The sequence below is a fragment of the Felis catus genome, chromosome E1, assembly GCF_018350175.1.
Source record: "Felis catus isolate Fca126 chromosome E1, F.catus_Fca126_mat1.0, whole genome shotgun sequence".
NCBI lineage: Eukaryota > Metazoa > Chordata > Mammalia > Carnivora > Felidae > Felis > Felis catus.
Genome location: NC_058381.1, coordinates 9560515 through 9585183, shown reverse-complemented (window position 1 = coordinate 9585183; position 24669 = coordinate 9560515). Strand labels below are relative to the sequence as shown.

Below are 24669 nucleotides of genomic sequence, written 5' to 3'. Positions count from 1 at the left end.
TTTTTTTAAAGCCCATTCTAGCACTTTGGATTGTTATACCAAGTGCTCACTAAATGGAAAGATAGCATTTGACTTTAATGCAGTATTTCCAAAACTGGGGTCCCTGGTGTTTGAAACTGGAGTCGTCTGTGATGTGATTTTCTTCCTTGTTCGTAGCATCTAACTAGCTGCTAAACCTGGCAAAGTCTTCTTTATTTTATTTATTTGGTTTGCTTATTTATTTATGTATTTATTTAGGGAGAGAGAGCGCACAAGCGGGAGCAGAGGGGGGAGCAGAGAGTGGGGTGGGGGGAGGGGAGAGAGAAAATCCCAAGCAGGCTCCACGCTGACAGTGCAGAGCCTGATGTGGGGCTTGAACTGACACACTGTGAGATCATGACCTGAGCCGAAGCAAAGAGTCAGACACTTAACCGACCGAGCCACCCTGGGCGCCCCGCTCTGCTTGTCTTCATTCCCGTGATCACTTCCTTTGGACTGTACTAAAATTGTAGTCACCTAGCCAGCCTCTGCTCCCCCAACTTATTCCTCAGACCGTTTCCAGGTTTATTTCCTAAAGCGTACCTGATCTGGCCACTCCCCTACTGGAACTTCTCCATAACCACTCTTCTATACGCCAGTCTTCCATATGGTGACAGGTAACATATCCCCGGGCTAAACTGAACTTCCCGTTCTCCAATCACACTCCCCCGTTAGCCCCATGCACACCTCAGCTTACCGCGTGTGCCTCCATCTGGGATTTGGCTCCTTGATCCAGCAGAGATGCCTCTTCCTTCACGAAACGGTTTTTGATTCTTACCATAGAACCTTTTATTTTCCTTCACTGAATCCCCACAGCAATTTGTTTGACTTCTTATGGTGCTTTTTTTTGTCTCTGATTTCATTACTTGAATGCCTATCTGATCCTTCTGCCCGTTTCCATCATCTCATACCGTGCCTGGAGGCTCAGTGTAACCTAAATAATAATGGGCCATTTCTGCCTTAAAGGCATTCCCAGAGGTCCCCAGTTGCCCTCTTTGGGATTCTAGTGGGTGCTTATTGGGAGCAAGGCCCTGGGTGGCCCAGAGGGATTCAAGGCCCTGCCCTCTGGCTTTCTGTCTTGTCTAGTTTCCTGGCATATGACAGTGTTTGAGGGGCTTGCCAAAATCATAGATGAACCCCCTTTCTGAGGAAACTCTAATTTTGATTTTTTTTAAAAAAACAGCAAAGAGGGAGCCTGGGTGGCTCAGTCAGTTAAGCATCTGATCTCAGCTCAGGTCTTGATCTCAGGGTCATGAGTTCAAGCCCCACGTTGGGCTCCGCACTGGGCATGAGGCCTACCTAAAAAATAATAAAGTTAAAAAACAAAAAAACAAAAAACAGCAGTGAGGCAGAAATTTCAGGCACCAGAAGATTTATAGACCAGCCCAAGAGGAACTTCCTCTTTCTTCTCCATTCAAAATAATACCACAAAGCCTCCTGCTTAGGAAAGTACTCTGACTTCATACATCCAAAAATACTGGCAAACCCATTACCACCACCACTCTCTCTGTCAAGGGTTGTGGAAGAGGGAAGGAGGGATTTGGATACTGGCATCTGACTCTTAAACCACCAGAACTCTGAGACCTCTTTGAAGAGAGTTCAGTAAGCAGGTTTTTCTCTGGTTTTCGGTAGCCACGTGAGACGACAAATTGGCAATTTCTGGACAGAGATTTCTCACAAGAACTTTGCAAGTTTTGCCTACTTTATTTGTTGCGGTGATATGAAATGCATCTTTCTGAGTGAGGTGAGCCCAGGGATAGTCTAAGTGCCTTCAGTACAATACCTAACAGTCGTGATCTGGGAATCTCTTTTGTGTCCTTACGAGAAAGGAGAACCCACGCCCTTGTATGGTTTGGATTGGGGCTTTAAAGCCCTTTGTGGACAAAGGTCTTTGTTGGTCTTTGGGCTCCAACCGCTTGAGGATGGGGGCCCTTTTCAGCAGACGCGTAATAAAAACGGACTGATTTTTTTCCCCATCTTCTTTCTTTTTCTCAGACTTTTCCTTTCTCCTTCTACTGATTTTCTCCCTGTGTTTCTTTTCCTCTCAGTTTATCTTAGGCGAGTCATTGGTGACCTCAAGATATCCCAGAAACTGCCTGGCCCAGCTTTAGACTGTCAACCCTCCAAACTTCCTTCAGCTTAGATGCAATTCCTTTGCACTCTTGAGGTCTCCCCTGCCTTCTTCAAGGAGCCACGCTCCAGATTGGCCTCAGGACAGAGACCTCCCAGAGTGGCCCATTAGGGGCAGTATTTGCAGTCTGAGGCTTCCTGGGACTGCACAGGCCCCAGGTAATCTTCCAGACTCTCCGGCGGCCTCGGCGGCCTCAGAGTTAGCACTGAACTTGAATGACCTTTGCTTGCTTTGCATGACAAAGGAAGTAATCGAGTTTAGAAAAGTGCCGGCGGTGGAGGGGGAGGGGCGGGCTGAACCTTCCAGCTCCGGCCCTACCAAGCCACAAGACCAAATAAGGGTGTGTGAGGCACCTCCGTCTGTGTTCAAGTTCAGAGTGCAGTGTGCAAAAGTGAGGCTCGGCTTTCAGAGAGATAAGCTATTACCCAACCCTGGTAGAGTTCCAGCTGCAGGGGCTCTGTGCAGCCGGCCTCTGCCTGCAGGGCTGGGGCTGGGGGAGGGAAGACCTGGGCCCTCGGGTTTTCCCAGCCTGGAGAGAGGAGGGGAGAGGGACGCCTTCCTTGCCAGAGCCTTCTGACTGCTGGGACTGACAGCCCACAGATTCTCAGAGCCTTTCCATGACTCTCTGGACCCGGCTCTAAAGAGTGCCAGCCAGGGTGAGTCATTAGAATGTGTAGGAAGGGTCAGAGTTTGAGGATATTCGGCCAGGAGGAAAACAAACATTATTTTTATGAACCCTCGCAGGCGGAGAGGCCCGGCTTGTTTACTGAACACTGAGGTCTAGGGCCAGGCTAAGCTCGGGCCATTTTCCAGCAGTATTAACTCTGTGTTTGCTAAACACACCCCAGGGAAGAAGTTACGAGGCTTGCAGTTATCGGGCCGAAAGATTGGCAAGAGCTGGCTTTCTCTGTTGCATTCGGTAGCTTCCAGGACACTGATCTCGTTCTCCTCGGGGACCTTCTAAGCCAGACCGAGGGCCATCATCTCCGTGAGGTCCTTCTGGTGCTTTAACAACCACTGATTGATGGCAGTGCCCTGAGCCAGCTGCACTGCCACCAGGCCTGGGTTCCTTCCCTCCTGCCCTGCCCGTCCCCCCCCCCCCCCCGCCTCCCCCTTCCCCCTGCAAATACCTTCTCATCCTACAAACCTCACCCCCTGCTAGGCTCAGCCCTAAAGTACTGGAGACATAGTACCTATGGAGATCAAATACTTCTGCCTTTTTCCTCCTGGACAGACAGCTTTAAGATGCTTTTCAGGGGCGCCCGGGTGGCTCAGTCGGTTAAGTGTCCAACTTCAGCTCAGGTCATGATCTCACAGCTTGTGCGTTCGAGCCCCGCGTCGGGCTCTGTTTTGACAGCTTAGAGCCTGGAGCCTGCTTCGGATTCTGTGTCTCCCTCTCTGTGTGCCCTTGCCCTGCTCATGCTCTGTCTCTCTCTCCTTCAAAAATAAATATTTAAAAAAAAAAAATGTTCTTCATACAACTTTTCAGTCCTGCAGGATCACACAGCCAGTGTCCATACATAAGGCCAAGTCAACAAAGCATCCTTGTGTTGACTGTCCCTCCATGGCTGCTTCCCCCCCTCTGTCACTCACTCCTGCTTCCGGGGATCACACACCCAGTTAAGTCCATGCCCAGGCTCTGCCTCCTAGGCTGCATATCTGAAGGCTCAGATGCCTTTTGAGCCCTTTATATAGAGTTCCTCACAGAACTGTTGTATTTTCAAAATTCAATTCCTCTAAATACAGTGTCTATTCCTCTTTCATAGGAGTCTTGTCCTTTCCAGGCTGAGAAGTCAGAAGCAAAATTAAAGTTTAATAACTCAACTGTTTTGCATGAACATTCCTTACCTTGGGTGTATCTACGCTTTCTTTTTCTTTGAACACGCCCCAAGACTCTGTGTTATCTTTAGCATTTTTTTCATAAGCCACAATTCAGGAAGTTGGAGAAATTGCTCCCCTGGTGGCAGAACAACAGAACTGCAGACTCTTTCCCCTGTAATTGCAGTGAAAGTGATCTCCTCCGGAGCTGCTTTTGATTTTTCCGCTTCTTTAGTTATTTCCTTAGAGTAATCTCCAGAACGATGAGGTCAAAGGGCATAAATAATCACATCTGGCCAAACTGCCTTCTCATTGAGATGTAGCAACTGAAACGCACGTCAACAGGTTAGACCAGCACCTCAGGGTGAACAGCGATCTGCACATGGACGTCCTGCTTTCACGTCGCATTTCTTGGGTTCTTTCTGAAAATCAGGAGAATATATGTTGGCAGCTTACATTTCTTGCTTTGTAAAATGCCTGCTTTCTTCCAACAATCCTTAAAAGACCTTTCTGATGTTTGAAACAGTCCTCAGACTTCTCTGTGAATGACCTTGGAAGCTCCACCTTTTCTTCCGAGTTCCCTGTCGCCGGCCTCTTATCAGGAAACACCACCAGACTGATGTGAGATGTAGATTGAAAGAGCAGCCTCTGAATTAGAAGGACTGCTTTATCATTTCTGAGCTGAGAGGGCTCCGTGGCTGTGGTGTCCCAGAAGGGAGAGAGGCACGCCAAGGAAGGGCAATTCAAACGACGCCTGATGCCATCCCTGGTTTTCCTCACCCTCGTTTCTTCAGAGCCTGTCATCTCGGCTCTCCTTGGGCAAACCCTGGCCAGGAACTTGCTCTCAGTCCACCATATCCACCTGTGTCAGCCAGAAAGAATTGCTCACCCTCACATCTTAGCAAACTCTCCCAAGCACGCCAGCAGCTGAGAGATTTCCAGACTCTTTCATCAAAATCGCAATTAACCGGAAAGGAGGGGCGCCTGGGTGGCTCAGTTGGTTGAGCGTCCGACTTCGGCTCAGATCATGAGCTCACAGTTTGGGAGTTTGAGCCCCACGTCGGTCTCTGGGCTGACAGCTCAGAGCCTGGAGCCTCCTTTGGATTCTGTGTCTCTTTCTCCCTCTGCCCCTTCCCCACTCATGCTCTGTCATTCTCTCTCCTCTCTCAAAAAAATAAATAAAACGTTCAAAAAAGAATTTTAAGGACCTTGCTAATAATTTTATTTATTTATTTTTAATTAACATCCAAATTAGTTAGCCTATAGTGCAACAATGATTTCAGGAGTAGATTCCTTAATGTCCCTTACCCATTTAGCCCATCCCCCCTCCCACAACCCCTCCAGTAACCCTCTGTTTGTTCTCCATACTTAAGAGTCTCTTATGTTTTGTCCCCCTCCCTGTTTTTATATTATTTTTGCTTCCCTTAAAGTCTTAAAGTGTCTTAAAGTCCTCTTATGAGTGAAGTTGTATGATATTTGTCTTCAGCTAATTTCACTCTTCTTTTTGATTGTCGAGTAATACTCCATTATACATATGTGTGTATATATATATATATATATATATATATATATATATACCACATCTTCTTTATCCATTCATCCATCAATGGACATCTGGGCTCTTTCCATACTTTGGCTATTGTTGATAGTGCTGCTATAAACATTGGGGTGCATGTGCCCCTTCGAAACAGCATACCTGTATCCCTTGGGTAAATACCTAGTAGTCCAATTGCTAGCTGGTAGGGTAGTTTTATTTTTAGTTTTTTGAGGAACCTCCATACTGTTTTCCAGAGTGGCTGCACCAGTTTGCATTCCCACCAGCAAGAGAGAACCTCTTTTTCCACATTCTCGCCAACATCTGTTATTGCCTGAGTTATTCATGTTAGCCATTCTGACAAGTGTGAGGTGGTATTTCATTGTGGTTTTGATTTATATTTCCCTGATGATAAGTGATGTGGAGCATCTTTTCATGTGTCGGTTGGCCATCTGGATGTCTTCTTTGGAGAAGTATCTATTCATGTCTTTTGCCCATTTCTTCACTGGATTATTTGTTTTTTGGGTGTTGAGTTTGATAAGTTCTTTATAGATTTTGAATACTAACTCTCTGTCTGATATGTCATTTGCAAATATCTTCTCCCATTCTGTTGGTTGCCATTTAGTTTTGCTGATTGTTTCCTTCGCTGTGCAAAAGATTTTATTTTGATGAGGTCCCAGTAGTTCATTTTTGCTTTTGTTGCCCTTGCCTCCGGAGACGTGTTGAGTGAGAAGTTGCTGCAGCCAAGATCAAAGAGGTTTTTGCCTGCTTTCTCCTCGAGGATTTTGATGGCTTCCTTACATTGAGGTCTTTCATCCATTTTCAGTTTATTTTTGTGTATGGTGTAAGAAAGTGGTCCAGGTTCATTCTTCTGCATGTCGCTGTCCAGTTTTCCCAGCATCACTTGCCGAAGAGACTGTCTTCATTCCATTGGATATTCTTCCCTGCTTTGTCAAAGATTAGTTGGCCATACGTTTGTGGGTCCATTTCTGGGTTCTCTATTGTGTTCCATTGATCTGGGTGTCTGTTTTTGTGCCAGGACCTTGCTAATAATTAAAGAAACTTCCTATGAACTCTAAACTCAATAACTTTATTACCATTCCCTGTGGGCCCGGACAGATCTGGACCTGGAGTAAGGAAAAAGCAGCAAAGGAACTGCTATTTAGAATACCTGTGTATTGCTGAAGCAAATCCGTCACACGTTCCCGTTTGCGTCCGATGGGGAATGTGATTCCGGGAGTTCTTGAAACGTAAAGATTGACTCTTCTCTGAGGCTTGATTTCTACTTTCGTATTGGTTGTGAATTACATAATGTGATTTCCCAGGGAGAAAGGTTGGTTAACAAGACGAATCCGGAGCCTTGACAATAGAGGTGGTCTGTTACCTTCCCAGCCACCTACCTGTGCAACTGCACACGGAACTCCACTGTTCTCTCCTGACCAGCTCTTTCCAACTGTGAAAGGGAGTAAATGAACCAAACTTTTCAGGGAGCTCATAGGGATAAGAAAGTAGATATAAAAGTAGCTGAGATTTTAGGAAGAATGGAGCTCTTGATAGGAGTTATACTTATGGGTCTTTCCTTTCTGCCTATAAAATGCACAAATCTCCTCTCCTCTTTAAAAACACTCCCTTGGAATGCCTGGCTGGCTCAGTCAGTGGAGTGCACGTCTCTTGATTTCAGGGTCAGGAGTTCAAGCCCTATGTTGGGGCTAGAGTTTATTTAAAAAAACAAAAACAAAAAAACCCTCCCTTAATGCTGTACTTCTTGTGAGTTAACACACTTTTCACCTACTCTTCACAACACGGTTCTTCTTTTTTTTTTAATGTTTATTTATCCTTAAGACAGAGATAGAGACAGAGTGCAAGTGGGGTAGGGGCAGAGAGAGAGGGAGATACAGAATCTGAAGCAGGCTTCAGGCCCTGAGCTGTCAGCACAGAGCCTGATGCGGGGCTCGGACCCACAAGCCGTGAGATCATGACCTGAGCCGAAGTCGGATGCTTAACCAACGGAGCCACCCAGACGCCCCTTCACAGCACACTTCTTAAGAGACTGATATACACATGTTCTCTCCACTTCACCTTTGACTGACAAATTACATTTCTATAGTTTTATACCAAGGATATACTGAGAGATGCATACAAAAAGATATATAGGTGCACCCAGCTGGCTCAGGTCAGATATTCTCAGGGTCATAAGTTTAAGCCCCACGTTGGATGTGGACCCTAGTTTAAAAAAAAGGGGGGGGGGCGCCTGGGTGGCACAGTCAGTTGGCCGTCCGACTTTGGCTCAGGTCATGATCTCATGGTCTGTGAGTTCAAGCCCCGTATCCGTCTCTGTGCTGACTGCGCAGAGCCTGGACCCTGCTTCAGATTCTGTCTCCCTCTCTCTCTGCCCCTCCCCTACTCATGCTCTGTCTCTCTCTCTCTCTCTTTCTCAAAAAAATAAATAAATAAACATTTAAATAAATAAATACATAAAAAGTTATGTTTAAGGATGCTCGGTATAGCCTTATAATCATAAAAATTGGAAACAACCTAAATAATCAATAAAGTGGAGGCTTTAAATATTATGGCGTATCTAAATCCCTAGATCCAGGATTTGGTTATGCAGCAAATGACAGAAAGCCCACAGTAACTGTGACCCAAGGAGGTGTGCCATCTGGGGCCGGGGGTGAGGGGGGTGCCTCCATTCCATAAGTCCTCAGGGCCAGGGCTTCTCTTTTTCTGTTACTCTGTTGTGTGTGGCTGTCACACCCAAGATTGCTTCGTGGGCCAAGATGGCTACAAACCCCAACCAACAGGAAGAGGGACAGGACAAAGAAAAGTGGGGCAGAGGCCATGCACCAACTGTTTCTTCAAGGAAGACCTTTTGCCAGCATGTTTACCTAAGGCGGAATTGTTAATCTGTCAGAGAAGAAAGGAACTGCCAATGTTATTACTTGGCCTCAAGCCTTGAGTTGATTAGGGTTGGACTTTGGGCAAAGAACCACTCAGGGAGTTGGTCTGAGTCACCTTGGCATCTGTGTGAAGGTTCCCAATGTCAAATTTTATATTTCCCTGCCTTGAGGGGAGGTGATCCCACCGGGATGCCTTGCTCCAGTAGGCGATTCGTACGGTATTTTTGGCGCCCCATCTGTTTCATAAAGTTGCTATCTCCCAAAGCTCTTACTTGCGTGTCGCAACCCCCAAAGGCTGGGATAGCTGCCTTCGGCTCGGCCAAATCGAGGCTACTTCCGTCAACCAGCTGGTGCTGATTAATCCCCTTAATGCAGTCCCTTGCACATGGTAGCAGCTCAGTTATTTATTGTTGTTTATTTAAATAAATTGTTCTTTCACTTGGATTATATCATATGTTGACTTTAGGTAGGGAGACCACCACAAAGCAATAGAAAATAATAGAATACTATGTCTTTTTTTTTTAAAGTTTATTTACTTTTGAGAGAGAGAGACAGAGACAGAGAGAGCAGAGGAGGGGCAGAGAGCAAGAGGGAGACACAGAATCCGAAGCAGGCTCCAGGCTCAGCACTGTCAGCACAGAGCCCAACGTGGGGCTTGAACTCACGCACCAAACCGCGAGATCATGACCTGAGCCAAAGTCGGACACTTAGCCGACTGAGCCACCCAGGCGCCCCTGGAATACTATATGTAATGAGGTGCTAAGAGGGGAGAAAAGTTCAATAAAGTCCCTAAATGCAAGGAAGGTTTATAGTAAAGAATTGGGCTTTGCCCAAAGAGGGATCTAGCCCTTGCCCTTGGCTTCTGTGAAGTAATCAGCATCAAAGCCGATAGCAGTATCTTTAGGGTTTTGGGGTCGCACCTTTGGGCCATGCAGTGTCAGTCCACTTGGAGGCTGAGATCAACCACGTGGACAATCAATCAATCACACTAAGTAATGGAGCCCCAGTAATAACTCTGAGCACCAAAGCTCTGGTGAGCTTCCCTGGTTGGCCATACTCCACGTGTGTTGTCACACATCAGTGCTGGCAGAATAACGGGTCCTGGGGCACCTGGGTGGCTCAGTCGGTTGAGCAGCCGACTTCGGCTCAGGTCATGATCTCTCGGTCAGTGAGTTCAAGCCCTGTGTTGGGCTCTGTGCTGACAGCTCAGAGCCTGGAGCCTGTTTCAGATTCTGTGTCTCCCTCTCTCTGACCCTCCCTGTTCATGCTCTGCCTCTCCCTGTCTCGAAAATAAGTAAAACATTAAAAAAAAAATTTTAAAAAAAAGAATAACGGGTCCTGACTCCACAGGGAGAGGACAATAGATCATTCACGTTTAGAACCCTCCCAGACCCTAAGCATCTCTTCCTTTGGCTGACTTAATCCATATCCTTTCCCTGTAAAAAATTATAATTGTACGTATAAAGCTTTCACTGAGTTCTGTGAGTCCTTCTAGCAAATTATCAAACTTGAGGGTGGTTTGGGGAAACCCTGAACTTGACATTGGGGTCAGAAATGAGGGCAGTCGGGGCACCTGGCTGGCTCGGTCAGAAGAGCAGGTGACTCTTGACCTCGGGGTTGTAAGTTTGAGCCCCATGTTGGGTGTAGAGATTACTTAAAAATGATTTTTTTTTTAAAAATGAGGGCAGTCTTGGGGGCTGTGCTCTCTAACTCTGTAGTTGGCCCCAAACTCCTTCTAGAAGATTTTGTGGAAGAGGCCTCACTGAAGCAAGTCCCTGAAGATGATGTTAGGTTTGGGAGGGTAGAGAGAAGAGCAGGGAGGAATCCCAACTTATCAGAGGCAGAGGTCAGACACTGGCATTCCACATGAAGGGAGGATTCCAGCAACATGGGAGCAGAAGGCTGTTTTCCTGACTTTGATGTCCTCATCTCTATGGGAATGCTGGTGATATTGGAGCTCCATCACAGACTTTGAGCACGGTAGCACAAGACATGTTGGAGAAAACATCTGTATATATGTTCAGCCCTTCTTCAGGGTCACAGATCAGCAGCTACTGACTGACACTAGTCTAAAATCAATCCCAGGGGCACCTGGGTGGCTCAGTAGGTTAAGCGTCTGACTTCAGCTGAGGGCATGATCTCGCGGTTCATGAGTTTGAGCCCCACGTCAGGCTCTGTGCTGACAGCTCAGAGCCTGGAGCCTGCTTCAGATTCTGTGTCTCCCTCTCTCTCTGTCCCTTCCCCCCCCCTCTCAAAATTAAACATTAAAAAAAATTGGGGTACCTGGGTGGCTCAGTCCGTTAAACATCCAACTTCAGCTCAGGTCATGATCTTGTGGCCTATGAGTTTGAGCCCCACATCAGGCTCTGTGCTGACAGCTCAGAGCCTGGAGCCTGCTTTGGATTCTGTGCCTCCCTTTCCCTCTGCCCCTCCCCACGCTCTCTCTTCCAAAAAATAAATAAACATTAAAAAAATTTTTTTAATCAATCCCAGTTATTCCTAATGATGATGAATAATCCCTCCCTCTCTTGAGAAATGGTGAGGGAGACATTACGAAATAATAAGGGAGAAATAACACTTAACCAGTGCCTACTCGTTACCAGATCAGTGCATTCTAAGTACAAGGTACACAGCAGTGGACAAATACTGAAATACAAATGGGTCATCAGTAAATATTGGGCGCTTGGCTCAGCTCTGGGAAAGGGCAGGATCCCTGGAGCCAGGCTTTGACCATCCCGGTGTTATTTGCCATCCAAGACCTCTACTTTTTCCTAAAAACTACCGTCCACGATCAGTGTTTTCAGCTCGCTCAGAAATTGCTTCCAGTGTGCAAGCCTAGATTTCAGAGCTGGAAAGGCACTCGGGAGGTCATCGGGTACAGCCCGGGATTACCCAGCTTTATTGCTGATGCAGCTCCCGCCTGCGTCCCGTGATGAGCAGGGAACTAGGTGTTCTGAACCGCCACCCTATGATCTATGTCTCTCCCACTTCACATTTTGCCCCCTGATGACACCAGACTGCTTTAATCACGTGCAGTCTCAGGGCGCCTGAGTGGCTCCAGCAGTTAAATGTCCAACTCTTGATTTTGGCTCAAGTCACGATCTCGGGGTTTTTCATGAGTTCAAGCCTCACATCGGACTCTGAATTGACGGTGCAGAGGCTGCTTGGGATTCTCCTTCTCGCTCTGCCCTGCTCTTCCCTCTCTTCCCAGAGAGCTCGCGTTATCTCTGTCTCTCAAAATAAATAAATAAACTTTTAAAAATAGGTAAATTTTAAAAATCGCATGCAGTCTCTGCCCTTGATTGAGCTCCTGGGTGGAGCTGACTGCTAACTCATGCCACATATCCCTTCCCTGAGCCAAGAATCCTGGTTGCCCAGCAGTGGCCCCCATGTCCTCCCTCCAGTGCTCCCCACTTCCCTCTGTACCCAAGCAACTAGTGGACCATTGTGTTCCGGAACATAGGGCTGGAAAAGTAGACTCCTTTACACACTGTGAGGCAGGTGGCCAGACTGCTGCTGTCTTTGGAAGGTTTGGGGCCAGGGTTGACCAGCAATCCAAAATAAATATCCATTGGGCATCTGCAGTAAGCAAGACTTTGGCAGACACTTTATGTCTTTGCTCCATACCGACGGAGACTGCACTTTCCAGACTCCCTTCCCAACTGACTTCTTAATAGGCTTGACCAATGGGCAGTAGAGCCGGAAGACTGGAAGGCAGAAAGAAGGAAGAGCAGGGTATTGCCCCCTTTTCTCCACCTTGTTTTCCATGACCCCAGCTCTTGCCATTCTATACCCCACTGTCATGGCCACCCCGTAGCTCCAGTGCTGTTGCCAATCTCTGCGTTGTTCCATTGTTCCCCATTTGGCCTCTCAGCTCTTCTTTTCAATTAGATAAGCAATTCCCTGTATTCCTTTTTTTTTTTTTTTAAGTTTTTAAGAAATGTGTTTATTTTGAGGGGCTCCTGGGTGGCTCATTCGGTTAAGCGTCCGACTTCAGCTCAGGTCACGATTTTACGGTTAGTGGGTTCGAGTGCCGCATCGGGCTCTGTGCTGACAGCTCGGAGCCTGGAGCCTGCTTCGGATTCTGTGTCTCCCTCTCCGCCCCTGCCCCCACTTGTGCTCTGTCTCTATCTCTGAAAAATAAATAAACATTAAAAAATACTTTTTAGAGAAAATTTATTTTGAAAGAGAGACAGCACAAACAGGAGGGGCAGAGAGAGAGAGAGAGAGAGAGAGAGAGAGAGAGAGAGAATCCCAAGCAGGCTGTGCACTGCCAGCACAGAGCCAGATGTGGGGCTCAAACCCATGTACCATGAGATCATGACCTGAGCCAAAATCAAGAGTTGGACACTTGACCCACTGAGCCACCCAGGCACCCCACAACTGGCAGTTTCTGTTTTCCTAGCTGAACCCTGACCATTAAATGACTCATGTAACATCTGGCCATCAGGGAACTTATAATGGGTTGGAGAATCAAGAATTTAATATACGCAAAACGCTAGTAAAATGTACAGATTCCATGCATTTACTAAAAAGTCACAAAACTGTACATTTAAAATGGGTGAACTTTGGGGCACCTGGGTGGCTCAGTCAGTTGAGCGTCCGACTTCAGCTCAGGTCACGATCTCACGGTCCGTGAGTTCGAGCCCCGCGTCGGGCTCTGGGCTGATGGCTCAGAGCCTGGAGCCTGTTTCCGATTCTGTGTCTCCCTCTCTCTGGCCCTCCCCCGTTCATGCTCTGTCTCTCGTTGTCCCCAAAATAAATAAACATTAAAAAAAAATTTTTTTAATAAAAAAAATAAAATAAAATAAAATGGGTGAACTTTACATTATGTAAATTATACCTCAATTAAGTTGTTCTTAAATATCCGGGGTGGGGCAGGGGGCAGAACTATCCAGAAACAAATAAAGGAAAATGTAGGGTGAATAGATTAGACCAGTGATCTCCAAACATTTTTTACCATTATCACCTGAAAAAAGAAATGAAATCTGAGTATGCACTTCTAATATTTGTAGACTTACTTATTTAAATTATATACATGTTAAACTCTGTTAGTATATGATACCTTATAAAAATAGTTGCAAGGGTGCCTGGGTGGCTCAGTTGGTTAAGCATCTGACTCTTGATCTCCGCTCAGGTCGTGATCTCACAGTTATGAGTTCAAACCCCGAATTGGGCTCTGCACTGTCAGTGCAGAGCCTGCTCGGGATTCTGTCTCCACCTGTCTCTACCCCTCCCCCACTCGCGTCTCTCTCTCTCTCTCTCTCTCTCTCTCTCTCTCTCTTTCTCTCTCTTTCTCAAAATGAATTAACTTAAAAAAAAGACAGCTGCAAATGAGCAATTTAAATAGATTAAAAAACATAGAAATTCTAGTAGTGATTTCTTGCTTTACCTGAGTGGATCGTCTCGTACATCTGTTCAGATGCCCGAACTCACTTTGAAACCGCTTCCCACTAAAGTAGGCAATCAACAAAGAGCCTGTAAGGGGCTTCCTGAGCAGGAGAGATGGGAGGTTTCTGTTTTCTTCTTTCCTTTTCCTTTTTCTTTTTCTTTTTTTTCTTTTTTATTTTGGGGGGGGAAGGGCCTACGCTAATGCTCCAGTAGAAGCCATTACTTTGCCATTTACATATCCCTTTACAGTTTTCATGCGTTATCTTATTTGCTTTCGCAAATAAAGAGGAATCTTGAATGCCTGCCCGAGAGGAGTTTGGACCTGATCACTAAGGCACTGCTGCCATATCAGATGCACCAGATTACAGAAGGGATATTTACATCCCAAAGCCCCCCACGGATGATCAGCTTCCCACTTCCTTAGGAGCCACAGAAGGAATGGTGCGGGTGTCGCCCCTGAGCCCATTCTAAGTGCAGAGCCCTCGAATAGCAGGTCCCACTTCTCTGAAGGTCAATGAAACGAGACGATGAGCGCTCCCACTCGGGGATTCATCTTTCAGCGCTTCAGAATTACTGTAGCAACCATTCTCCCGCCCTTTCTCTTAGACTGCTTCTTCATCCAGGTAAATATTAGCCACGCACTCATTTGCCAAAGCGATGCCTTGTAGGTTTATGTGGACCTCCCAGCCAGGAGCTTGTATGTAGCTGTTTTCGCTCCAAGGTGTTTTCCCCGATTCCTGTATCTCTCGAGCAGTCGTGCTCTGCAGGTCATGTTCTAGCGCCACATTCCGCTCCATTGCCAGGGAGCAAGGCTAGACTTTGACTTTGTACCGGTCCTTCCTTCTCCCTTTTCCCCTATCCGTCCCTGCACCAGCTGAGCTCTCACTGCAGGAGCATTATGAGAACCTCACGGGATGGCTGGCAGGACTGTGTTCAGAAAAGCATACAGCTGCTGTCTGTAGAAGCCACCCTAGGGGTTGGGTAGAGGTAGCCGATGAAGCAGTGGAAATAACTGCATTATTAAGTGCTGAGGCTCCCGTCACTTTCCTGCTGAAAAACATTCAGTGACTCTCCTTTAACCACAGTCTGAAGAAGGTCAGTTAATGGTCTCTGTCCGTAAAGGGGTGATAGCAGCTTGTCTGGTGGGGAAGAGAGCCTGAGTCCTCTCAGTACCATTGTGGGTGTTGCCACAGGACCTGAGCCAAAGAGAGATGAATATCTATTTATAAGACTATGCATAGGGGCACCTGACAGGCTCAGTCGGTGGAGCATGCCATTCTTGATCTTGGGGTCATGGATTCGAGCCCCACGTTGGGGGTAGAGATTATAATTTAAAATTTAAGAAGTAAGTAGAGGCACCTGGGTGGCTCAGTGGGTTAAGTGTCCAACTCTTGATTTCAGCTCAGGTCATGATCTCACGGTTCATGAGACCAAGCCCCACGTCGGGCTCTGTGTTACCAGCTTAGGGCCTGCTTGCGATTGATTCTCTCTCTTCCTCTCTCTCTGCTCCTTCCCACCGCCGCCCCACACAAAATAAATAAACTTTAAATAAATATATATATATATATATAAGAAAATAAATTAAAATTCAATAAATAAGTAAATGAAAAGAATATGAATAACATCCTCAAATTGAGGCCTTGGTCTCATGTTAGGTGATGCCATAGATCAATGCACAAAAAACAGACATGGGAGGAGACAGGTCTATGGCGCGGCCAAGTGGAGACACAGATAAGGTGCAGATTAATCTACAGAGACTTTTATCCTGAGGCCAGCCTCACGTGGTGCAGCCCCATTGGAGAGAAGATGTTGCTGGCTCCCTAGTGCTAAAACGTCTTTGCTTTGCAGTCAGAAAGCGTGGGTTCGATTCCAACTCTAACAATCTTGCAAGCAGTCTTCTCAACTTCCTCTGTAAAGGCTCCCTCAGCAGGTGTTCATGAGGTTAAATGAAGTAACATAGCTTCGTACTTTTTATCAAAGTGCTATTGTTACTATTCTTACATATCATTCGGCTGTGTCCACATTTGCTGTTAACTCATATGTCTCCCCAGATCGTCTCTGGTGTGTTTCCTCCCCTCAGCAGCGAGCACAAAGCTCCAAAAGTGTGTCGTGTGAAACCGTGCACCGATTTCTCGTTGCGTCACGCTTCTAAATCTCTCTTTCGCCGAAATCTGGATACTTAAGGGTGCTCCCCTGCCCCCATACAATTCCTATCACAGGACTGGCACGCTCCTACCAGAGCTTAGGGAGAAGTTCACACCTGATTAGAAAATATGTTCAAGTTGTGCTTCTTCCTTCCTTCCTTCCTTCCAGGGATTTCCCAGATGACCCAGGTGTGCAGTGGGACACAGAGCATGTGGCTAGCACCCTCCTCCAGCACATAGAAGTGAACAGCATCAACCTGGTAAGGGGATGCCCTCCCAGAATGCAAAGCGGGGGGTCCCAGGCACACCTTGACTATGGCTGCCCTCCAAAACCACTTCAAAAAGAGTTCCTCCCCCTCCCCCCACCCGGCTCTCTTTTCAACCTTTAGAGTAACAAACACACCTTTTGTGAGACCATGGAACCAAATTATCAGGCTCAGATAGAGGCAGAGGTTTTCTTTCCAAACTGTGTCCTCCTTAACCATCCCCACCCCAACCTCTGTCCCGCCACCTAAACACCCAGGGCCCCTGGAGCCTGTGCTATGTGTGACGCGTCGTGCAGAATTTCGCCTTTCACGAAGCATTGTTACGTTTAGAGGGCCGTTCTAACTCTAAGAGATAAATGTTGTTATAGTTCTCGTTTGACATGGAGGAAACTCGCGTTTCCAGAGGCCGAGCAGCTTGCTCAAGGTCAGCAGGTGGGGAAGCTACTAGGATCTTAAACCTCAATTTCTCACTCCAGAAAAGCACACGGATAAATTCACACGCCCTACATGGAGGACATTTTGGTCACAGACAGGGCAATGATGGAGATTCACACTTACTTGCCGCGATGAACAAGTGTGGGGACCCCCGTCTCAGTTCCACCAGGATTGCCTGGACTGGCTGTCGCCAGTGTTTGACGTTAAGGCTTTTCAGAAGGCTTACTGTCCACTTGTAAGATAATAATAATAATAATCCCTCATGGGTTAATGCCTAAAATCCTACCACTTAAAGCCCTAATCTTTTGGTTTAAGTTTTGATGAGTCCCACTGGCACAGAAACACGTTAGGCTTTTATCAATGCTGAATTCACTGAGTAAACTGATTTATTAGACTTTTTTGTCCATGTTTATTTATTTTTGAGAGAGAGAGCGAGAATCAGCATGAATGGAGAAGGGGCAGACAGACAGGGGGACACAGAGAGACAGCCTGCTCAAGCTGGCTCTGAGCTGTCAGCACAGAGCCCAACATGGGACTCAAACCCACGAACCGTGAGATCATGACCTGAGCCGAAGTCAGACACTTAAACAACTGAGCCACCCAGGTGTCCCATGACTTATTATTAGACCTTCCTTATTTATGTATTTATGTATTTATTTAGAGAGTGATACCAAAGGGGGGGGGGCAGAGAGAGAGAGAGAGAGAGAGAGAGAGGGAGAGAGAGAATCCCAAGAATACCAACCACGCTCTGGGCTGTCAACACAGAACTCGATGCGGGCGGGGCTCGAACTCACGAACCATGAGATTGTGACCTGAACCGAGACCAAGAGTTGGACACTCAACTGACTGACCCACCCAGGTGCGCCCTATTAGACCTTTCCTAAGAACAGATTTTCATTGACGTATTGGTCAGATCATTTTTCTTTTTTTTCGTTTTTTTTGGGGGGGGGCATATTTCATGTAGCATTTTCTTTCTTTTGTCGGAGGGGCGGTCACATCTATCTATCTATCTATCTATCTATCTATCTATCTATCTATTTATTTATATTGAAGACCATCTTGTTTCCTCACGACACAAAACACAAATGAAACTTAGTCCACAGAGGCCAAAAGGGGCACCTAAGTGGCTCACTGTGATTCACATAAAGGCTGAGACGCAGGTGACGGGACTCTTCATCTGGCTCTGTGCGCTGCCTTCTTTCTCTTGGCTGGAAAAATGGCCACCAACAGCTCGCAGCGCCACTCTTCCTAGCTTTTCCTTCCGGGAGGGTCTGAGTGTGAAAGCTGGAGGGAAGGGTCCACGGGCCTCGGAGTCAAATGCCCAGCCCCGCTGACTGGGCTTGCCTGGGTTCTCTTGGCCATCCCACCCCAGCCCACGCCGGCAGAACGTGGGCTCCACAGCCCCGAACGGGAGACAGAACCGGTCTTCAGAGCCTGAAGTAACACAGTGAGGTCCATGAAGTGCTCTGCAATCCCCCTTGGGACCCCGTTTCCCCACAGTTGTGGCTTCCCCAGGACCTGTCCCCAAACACTCTCACAACTGCGACTGGTTTCCCCAGGAACTTCGCTTGTGAGATCAACTCCCATCTTTCTGAACTTGGCCCTCCTTGGTCTGGCCCTCAAGTACTGCACGCTGGTGGACAGGATTGGTCCTTGCTGAGGGGCCAGACCACGTTCGAGCTGGCCACAGCTCTGAGCACCCAGGGAGGGGTCTCAGAGCACAGATAGTTCTGCGTGCCATTCTGACTCTCAGAACAGTCTCCTGAGTTTGGGTCCTAGAAAACTGATTTGCGATCCAGGCCCACCTCAAAGCCTCCTCCTCCAAGAAGCCTTCCCCAACTTCTTCAGCCCTCTTTCAGATTCCCACAGTATTTGATGTGTATCCTGCGAATTGCTGTTTATTCTTTGAAGTACAAGACTGTGTCTTGAAACTAGGCTGGAAGGTCCATGGTGGCAAGGGCTACACATGACACCTTTTTAAAAAAAAATTTTTTTTTAAATGTTTATTTATTTTTGAGGGAGAGAGACAGAACGTGATCGGGGGAGGGGCAGAGAGAGAGGGAGACATAGAATCTGAAGCAGGCTCCAGGCTCCGAGCTGTCAGCACAGACCCTGACGCGGGGCTCGAACCCACGAACCTTGAAATCATGACCTGAGCCAAAGTCGGATGCTTAACCAACAGAGCCACCCGGTGCCCCCGTGACACCTTTTATATCCCCAAGAACAAGAACAGACCCCACACGGGGCTCGTCCTCAAACTGCAACCACCGTCAGCTGCCACCTGGTGACCTGGAGCTCTTTCCTGTTGTCTGAGATGCTCACCTTCATTCCAGTGAGTGAGGGGCCTTCATTGTCAGGACAACCCTGAGTTGATTTAATTTCCATACACAAGAAAACTGGTTTAAAAGAGCTCTTTAGGGGCCCGTGGGTGGCTCACTTGGTTGAGCATCTCCAAACTTCTTTGGACTCTCTGCCTCCCTCTCTCTCTCTCTGTCCTTCCCCCACTTCTGTGCACATGTGTGCGCTCTCTCTCTCTCTCTCTCTTTCTCTCAAAAATAAACATTTAAAAAATAAAATAATCACTAAAACAGCTCTTTAACACACCTTGCTGTTAATAAGGAAACTCTCAGGGCCCCTGGGTGGCTCAGTCGGTTGAGCGTCCAACTTCGGCTCAGGTCATGATCTCAGTTTGTGGGTTCGAGCCCCGCATCGGGTTCTGTGCTGACAGCTTAGAGGCAGGAGCCTGCTTCGAATTCTGTGTCTCCCTCTCTCTCTGCTCTCCCCCACTCATGTTCTGTCTCTCCCTTTCAAAAATAAATGAAAACATTAAAAATTTAAATAAATAAATAAGGAAACTCTCAAGCTGTCACAGTGCAGTCAGGAACAATTTCCCTGGCCTGCACTAATACATCAGCGGAGTATAAGGCCATGCTAACACCATCGCCAGTATGGACATGAAGGGCCATGATCACGACTCAGCCCCCACAATGCAGTGAAATGCATCTTCCCACCCCCATAGGCCCTGCAGGGCCAGGGGCGAGGAGTTAGCAGTGAACAGGTGAGAAGTCACTCGATGGCAGGATCAGAGGACCCAGGTGCCCCCTCCGGACCGGAAGTATTGGCTGGACCTGGGAAGATAGAGTCTCACCTGGGCTGTGCTGGGATGATACCAAAAGTTCTCCTCTGTCCAAACCAAAAGCTGGCTCTGCAGTGGTTAGCACAGTGTGATGGAAGGAAACCGTGTACTATCTGGTCCCAGCTCCGCTGCCCGGACAGGGCCTTGAAAAGCATTATAATGCTGCCCTTTATATAAAACAGTGTAGGGGGTTGGTAGTGTCTTTGGGTAACAAGCAAGCGAGGTCCTGGGCCCAACCCCTATCTCAACCTTTCATCCAACAAATATTTACTGACCACCTACTATGTGATGTTCACTACTGGCTGTGAACTTTGAGATAGCAGTGAACCAAACATACCTAGTCCCTGCTCCCTCAGGGCGCCATGACACTTGGGACCACAGCATTGTTTGTTATGGTCGACTGTCCTCTGCACTGTACATGCTTAGCAGCACCCCTGGCCTCTCCTCACTGACAGCCCACCTCTCTACCCAGTGGCAACACCCCTCACTCATCACAGCAAATGTATCTCCAGACGTTGCCAGATGTCCCTGGGGCAACACTGCTCCCTGTTGAGAACCGCCATCTTTGAGAAACCAGAGCAGCCCCACTGTTACCTCCTGTTGATTGGGGTCTGAGCAAGATTTCATCTAAACAAAGATCTCTGCAAGTAAGGGGGGGAAAGTGGATGGAGTTCTAGAAGGAGCTACAGGTGTCTGGGGTGCCTGGGTGGCTCAGTCAGTTGAGGGTCCGATTTCAGCTCAGGTCATGATCTCACGGTTCATGGGTTCCAGCCCCATGTCTTTGCGCTGACAGCACAGAGCCTACTTCGGATTATGTCTCCCTCTCTGTGCCCCTTTGCTCATGTTCTCTCTCAAAAATAAATAAACATTAAAAAATTTTGAAAAGAAAAAGAAAAAAGGGGTGCTTGGGTGACTCGGTTGAGTATCCAGCTTCAGCTCAGGTCATGATCTCACAGTTTGTGAGCCCCGTGTCGGGCTCCGTGCTGACAGCTAAGAGCCCGGAGCCTGCTTCAGATTCTGTGTCCCCCTCTCTATCTGTCCCCTGCTCATGCTCTGTTTCTCTCTGTCTCTCAAAAATAAATAAATGTTAAAAAAATTTTTTAATAAAAATAAAAATTTTTTAAATAAAATAAAATATACATAAACTTTCTTTCAATATAAATAAACTTTCTTTCAATCTGTATCCCCACCCCTCAACCTATGCTCAATAAATGTTAGCTGCTCTCATTTTAACATAGTTCTCCATACCTGAAGTAAACATTTTACGATTTAAAGTAGAAAGGCCAGGGGTGCCTGGGTAGCTCAGTCGGTTAAGCAACCGACTCTTGATCTCCATTCAGGTCTTGATCTCAGGATTGTGAGTTCAAGCCCTATCCTGTCCCTTTAGTCCGTGCTGCATGGCCACTCTCTTTTCTTGGGGACAGCTTGCCTCTTTGCACTACCCCTAACCAACCATTCGTGTTCTTTTATCTGAGTCCTTGTTCTCTTTTTTATATTTATTTATTTATCTTACTCAAGCAAATTATTGTTACTATTCAAACTGCTATTTGGGTGTTTTTTTAATCATCTGTGCAGAAATGAAATGTTGGAATCTAGACTAAGCTTATCATTAATAACAGATGATACGGGGGCGTCTAGGTGGTTCAGTCGGTTGAGTGTCCGACTCTTGGTTTCAGCTCAGGTCATGATCTCACAGTTCTGTGAATTCGAGCCCTGCTTTGGGCCCTCTGCTGACAGCACAGAGCCTGCTTAGGATTCTCTCTCTCTCCCTCTCTGTGTCCCTCCCCCACTTGCTTCTCTGTCTCTCTCAAAATAAATAAATAAACTTAAAAAAAAAATAGGTGGGACGCCTGGGTGACTCAGTCGGTTAAGTGTCCGACTTCAGCTCAGGTCATGATCTCACGGTTCGTGGGTTCAAGCCCCGCATCGGGCTCTGTGCTGACAGCTCAGAGCCTGGAGCCTGCTTCAGATTCTGTGCCTCCCTCTCTCTCTCTGCCCCTCCTCCACTCTACTCTGTCTCTCTCCATCTCTCAAAAATGAATAAATGTTAAAAAAAAAAAAAAAAAGATGATACAGAGGCAGTCCATGAGCAAATAAACTTCTACGATTTTAACCCCGATGCATGGTAGACATTGCCCCTCAAAGCCTCTGTGCCCTCAGTACGGCACAAGGAAAAGAAGCCAAAAGGTTCAGGCAGCGTCTACACACACAAGAGTTCACACAGCAGCCGGCCAAGAAAACTGTGTTCATAAACAGCCAGGAAGATAAGAGACAGAGATACCCCGAACTCAGGTTCCTATCATGGCTGAATTCCACTCTGCTCCACTGGCCTGGAACAAGATTAAACAGTAAAACCCACGGAAACAGTCTCCACACAACTGGCCAAAGCAATGGTTACACACCACCGATCTGCTCCGAAGTGAGTTCAGGTGTCCTCGCGATTGCAAACGTTCCAGGGGTCTGTGCGCTCCCTTTCATCCCAAGGGAATGGGGACGGCTACTTTGAAATGGAGTCAGAGAGAGCATTCAGACAGTCATGAGTGAACACCCTGTATTTCTTTACAGGTGGTGACTTTCGACGCAGGGGGAGTGAGTGGCCACAGCAACCACGTTGCTCTATATGCGGCCGTGAGGTAGGACTCTCCATGTGTTGGAGGTGGGAGAGGGTCTTTTCCTTTGCTCAGGGTGGATGGATGGTTTCTAAAAAAGTTTTTTAAATATTTATTTATTCTTTGAGAGAGAGAGAGAGAGAAAGAAAGAGCACGAGCAGGGGAGGGGCAGAGAGAGAGGGAGACACAGAATCGGAAACAGGTTCCAGGCTCTGAGCTGTCAGCACAGAGCCCGATGCGGGGCTCGAACCCACAAACCGTGAGATCATAACCTGAGCTGAAGTCAGACGCTTAACCGCCTGAGCCTCCCAGGTGTCCCAAGATGGATGGTTTCTAAAGTGCTTCCCCACTCACTGTCTGGGCCCCGTGAAAGTGACCACTGAGTTATAGAGAGCCACTCTTGTCCACATTGCTCACGACATCTTACCACATTGTCTTGTGAGAAATCACTCCTAAGTTGACTTATTGTTTCGTCTCCTTAACACCTAAGGTGTTTTTCCCCCACGGAAAAATGGGGTAACATTTTATTTCTCTCTTTGCTTTGGCCACAGAGAGCTTTAGGGCCAAATTTGCGACTCCTCGGAGCACATGTGGGAGACTTTCAGGGCTGAGTTCTGTGAATCGGTGTGCCTCTTGGCTTCGTCTTCTTTTTCCTCCTAATTTATTTTGTTTTCTCCTGTTGTGCATTCTGTACACTATTTCAAATCTACCAAATAGGTGTCTGCATTTTACTGATAAAAAAAAATTGCACCTCAAAGACATTTGAGGGACTTACAGAGGCTCGTACAAGCATGTACCATGTTTCCTACCCTCTAGAGAAGTGCTTCTCCTGGGCGTCATGAGTGGCGGAGCGGTGGACCTGGCTTAGCCACTGAGGACAGGAAGGGGCACCTTGAAGTGAAGCATTTACTTTATAACTTTCTTCTAAACACGCCTGATGTTCTTAGACCAGAGCAGTGAAATATGTAAAGCTAGAAATGATCTCACCTATCCTTAAGTCCAACCACCTCATTTTTCAATTTCAAAAGAGAAAAACTTGGAAGAATCCTTTGTGGTTCCCTTCATCTCTAATGGGCGAAGCTTGGACCAGCGCACTTCATAACCATTGGTCAGCCCCCAGATTGTCTGGGGTAAGGTGCCCACCCTGATCCCTTTAGCTGTAGCCAGAGGTATGGAATCCCAGAAACCTCTTTGGTGATTGATGTAAAAGCAACTACCTAGAAACCTACAGAAGGATCACAGGATATGGCAGGCGCTAATACTGTTGGGGAGGAAGAAATTTTCCTCTGTCCAAGGTTCTTCTAGCTAGACTAAGAATTAAATTTCCATGAGACCATTAATAGGAAAAAATCAAATTTAATGTTGTCATATGGAGAATCTACACAAATATGAAATTCCAAAGATGGTCAGGCAACCTGAGGCTTATATGTCATCCTCAGCTCAGGAGGAGGGCGGGAGTCTGGAGGTACAAAGAAGAGGAAGAACATTAGCAGGAAGGTGAGAGGAGATGTTTGGAAAACAAAGGATTCCCTGTTATGCAGATAAGATTTTTAGGTAAAAAGCAATCTCTTTGACTAGTTCTCTTCCTGGTACAGAGCAAATTTAGGTGGTTGAGGGGGATATAAAGCGGTTTTCCTCAATTTGCTGGGTTTTGATTGCTTTTAACTCAAAATAATCTACATGCCATTGTGGCCCAAGTTGGAGAGGCTTGCCTTTGACCTCTACACTCTGAAGGCTCTTCCTGCAAAGGAATTATTCTCCCTTTCACTCCTGTCCTTTCTTCTTCCAGGACCCTGCATTCAGAAGGGAAGTTACCTAAAGGTAAGTTGTCCCTTTTGCCAAAGTCTGCTAGTTACTATCCCTCTAAAAAAAAACTTATTGGACAAAAAAATGTAAATATGTGGAAAACTGCCATAGGCCAAGCAAAGGTGGGGCCGGGGAGGCTGGACCACACTCTTTCTGACCCAGTTCAGTGTGTCTGTCAGTGTGGGTCCTCCAGCTTTAAAAGCAGGTTGCATCCATTGGGAAGTGCCCTGCCAGCCAGGCAGCCTCTGGGTGGGAGGGGAGGCCAGATGGGTTAGAAAACCAGAACCAATAGGAGATACAAATATGAAAGAAACTTATTATATGGATTTGGCTCATGCAAGTACAGAGGCTGAGAAGTCCCACAGTCTAGCATCTCTGCAAGCTGGGGGCCCAGGAACCTGGGGGTCAGTTAGTGGGGTCCAAAGGCCTGAGAAGCAGGAGGGCCAATGGTGTAAATCCCAGGCCAAGGGCAGGTGATGACCCA

The 24669-nt window shown here is 47.0% G+C and overlaps 1 protein-coding gene across 4 annotated transcripts in view; it reads left to right on the top strand.

The window, feature by feature from the left end:
* Positions 1–24669, top strand: part of PIGL (phosphatidylinositol glycan anchor biosynthesis class L) — an 85197-nt gene that overhangs the window by 44899 nt on the left and 15629 nt on the right. For all 4 annotated transcript variants that reach the window (XM_011288827.4, XM_011288826.4, XM_003996321.6 and 1 more), the window contains exons 3-5: positions 16103–16193; positions 22336–22403; positions 24169–24200. In XM_011288827.4, the coding sequence (XP_011287129.1) occupies positions 16103–16193; positions 22336–22403; positions 24169–24200 (191 nt within the window). The remainder of the gene's footprint in view (positions 1–16102; positions 16194–22335; positions 22404–24168; positions 24201–24669) is intronic.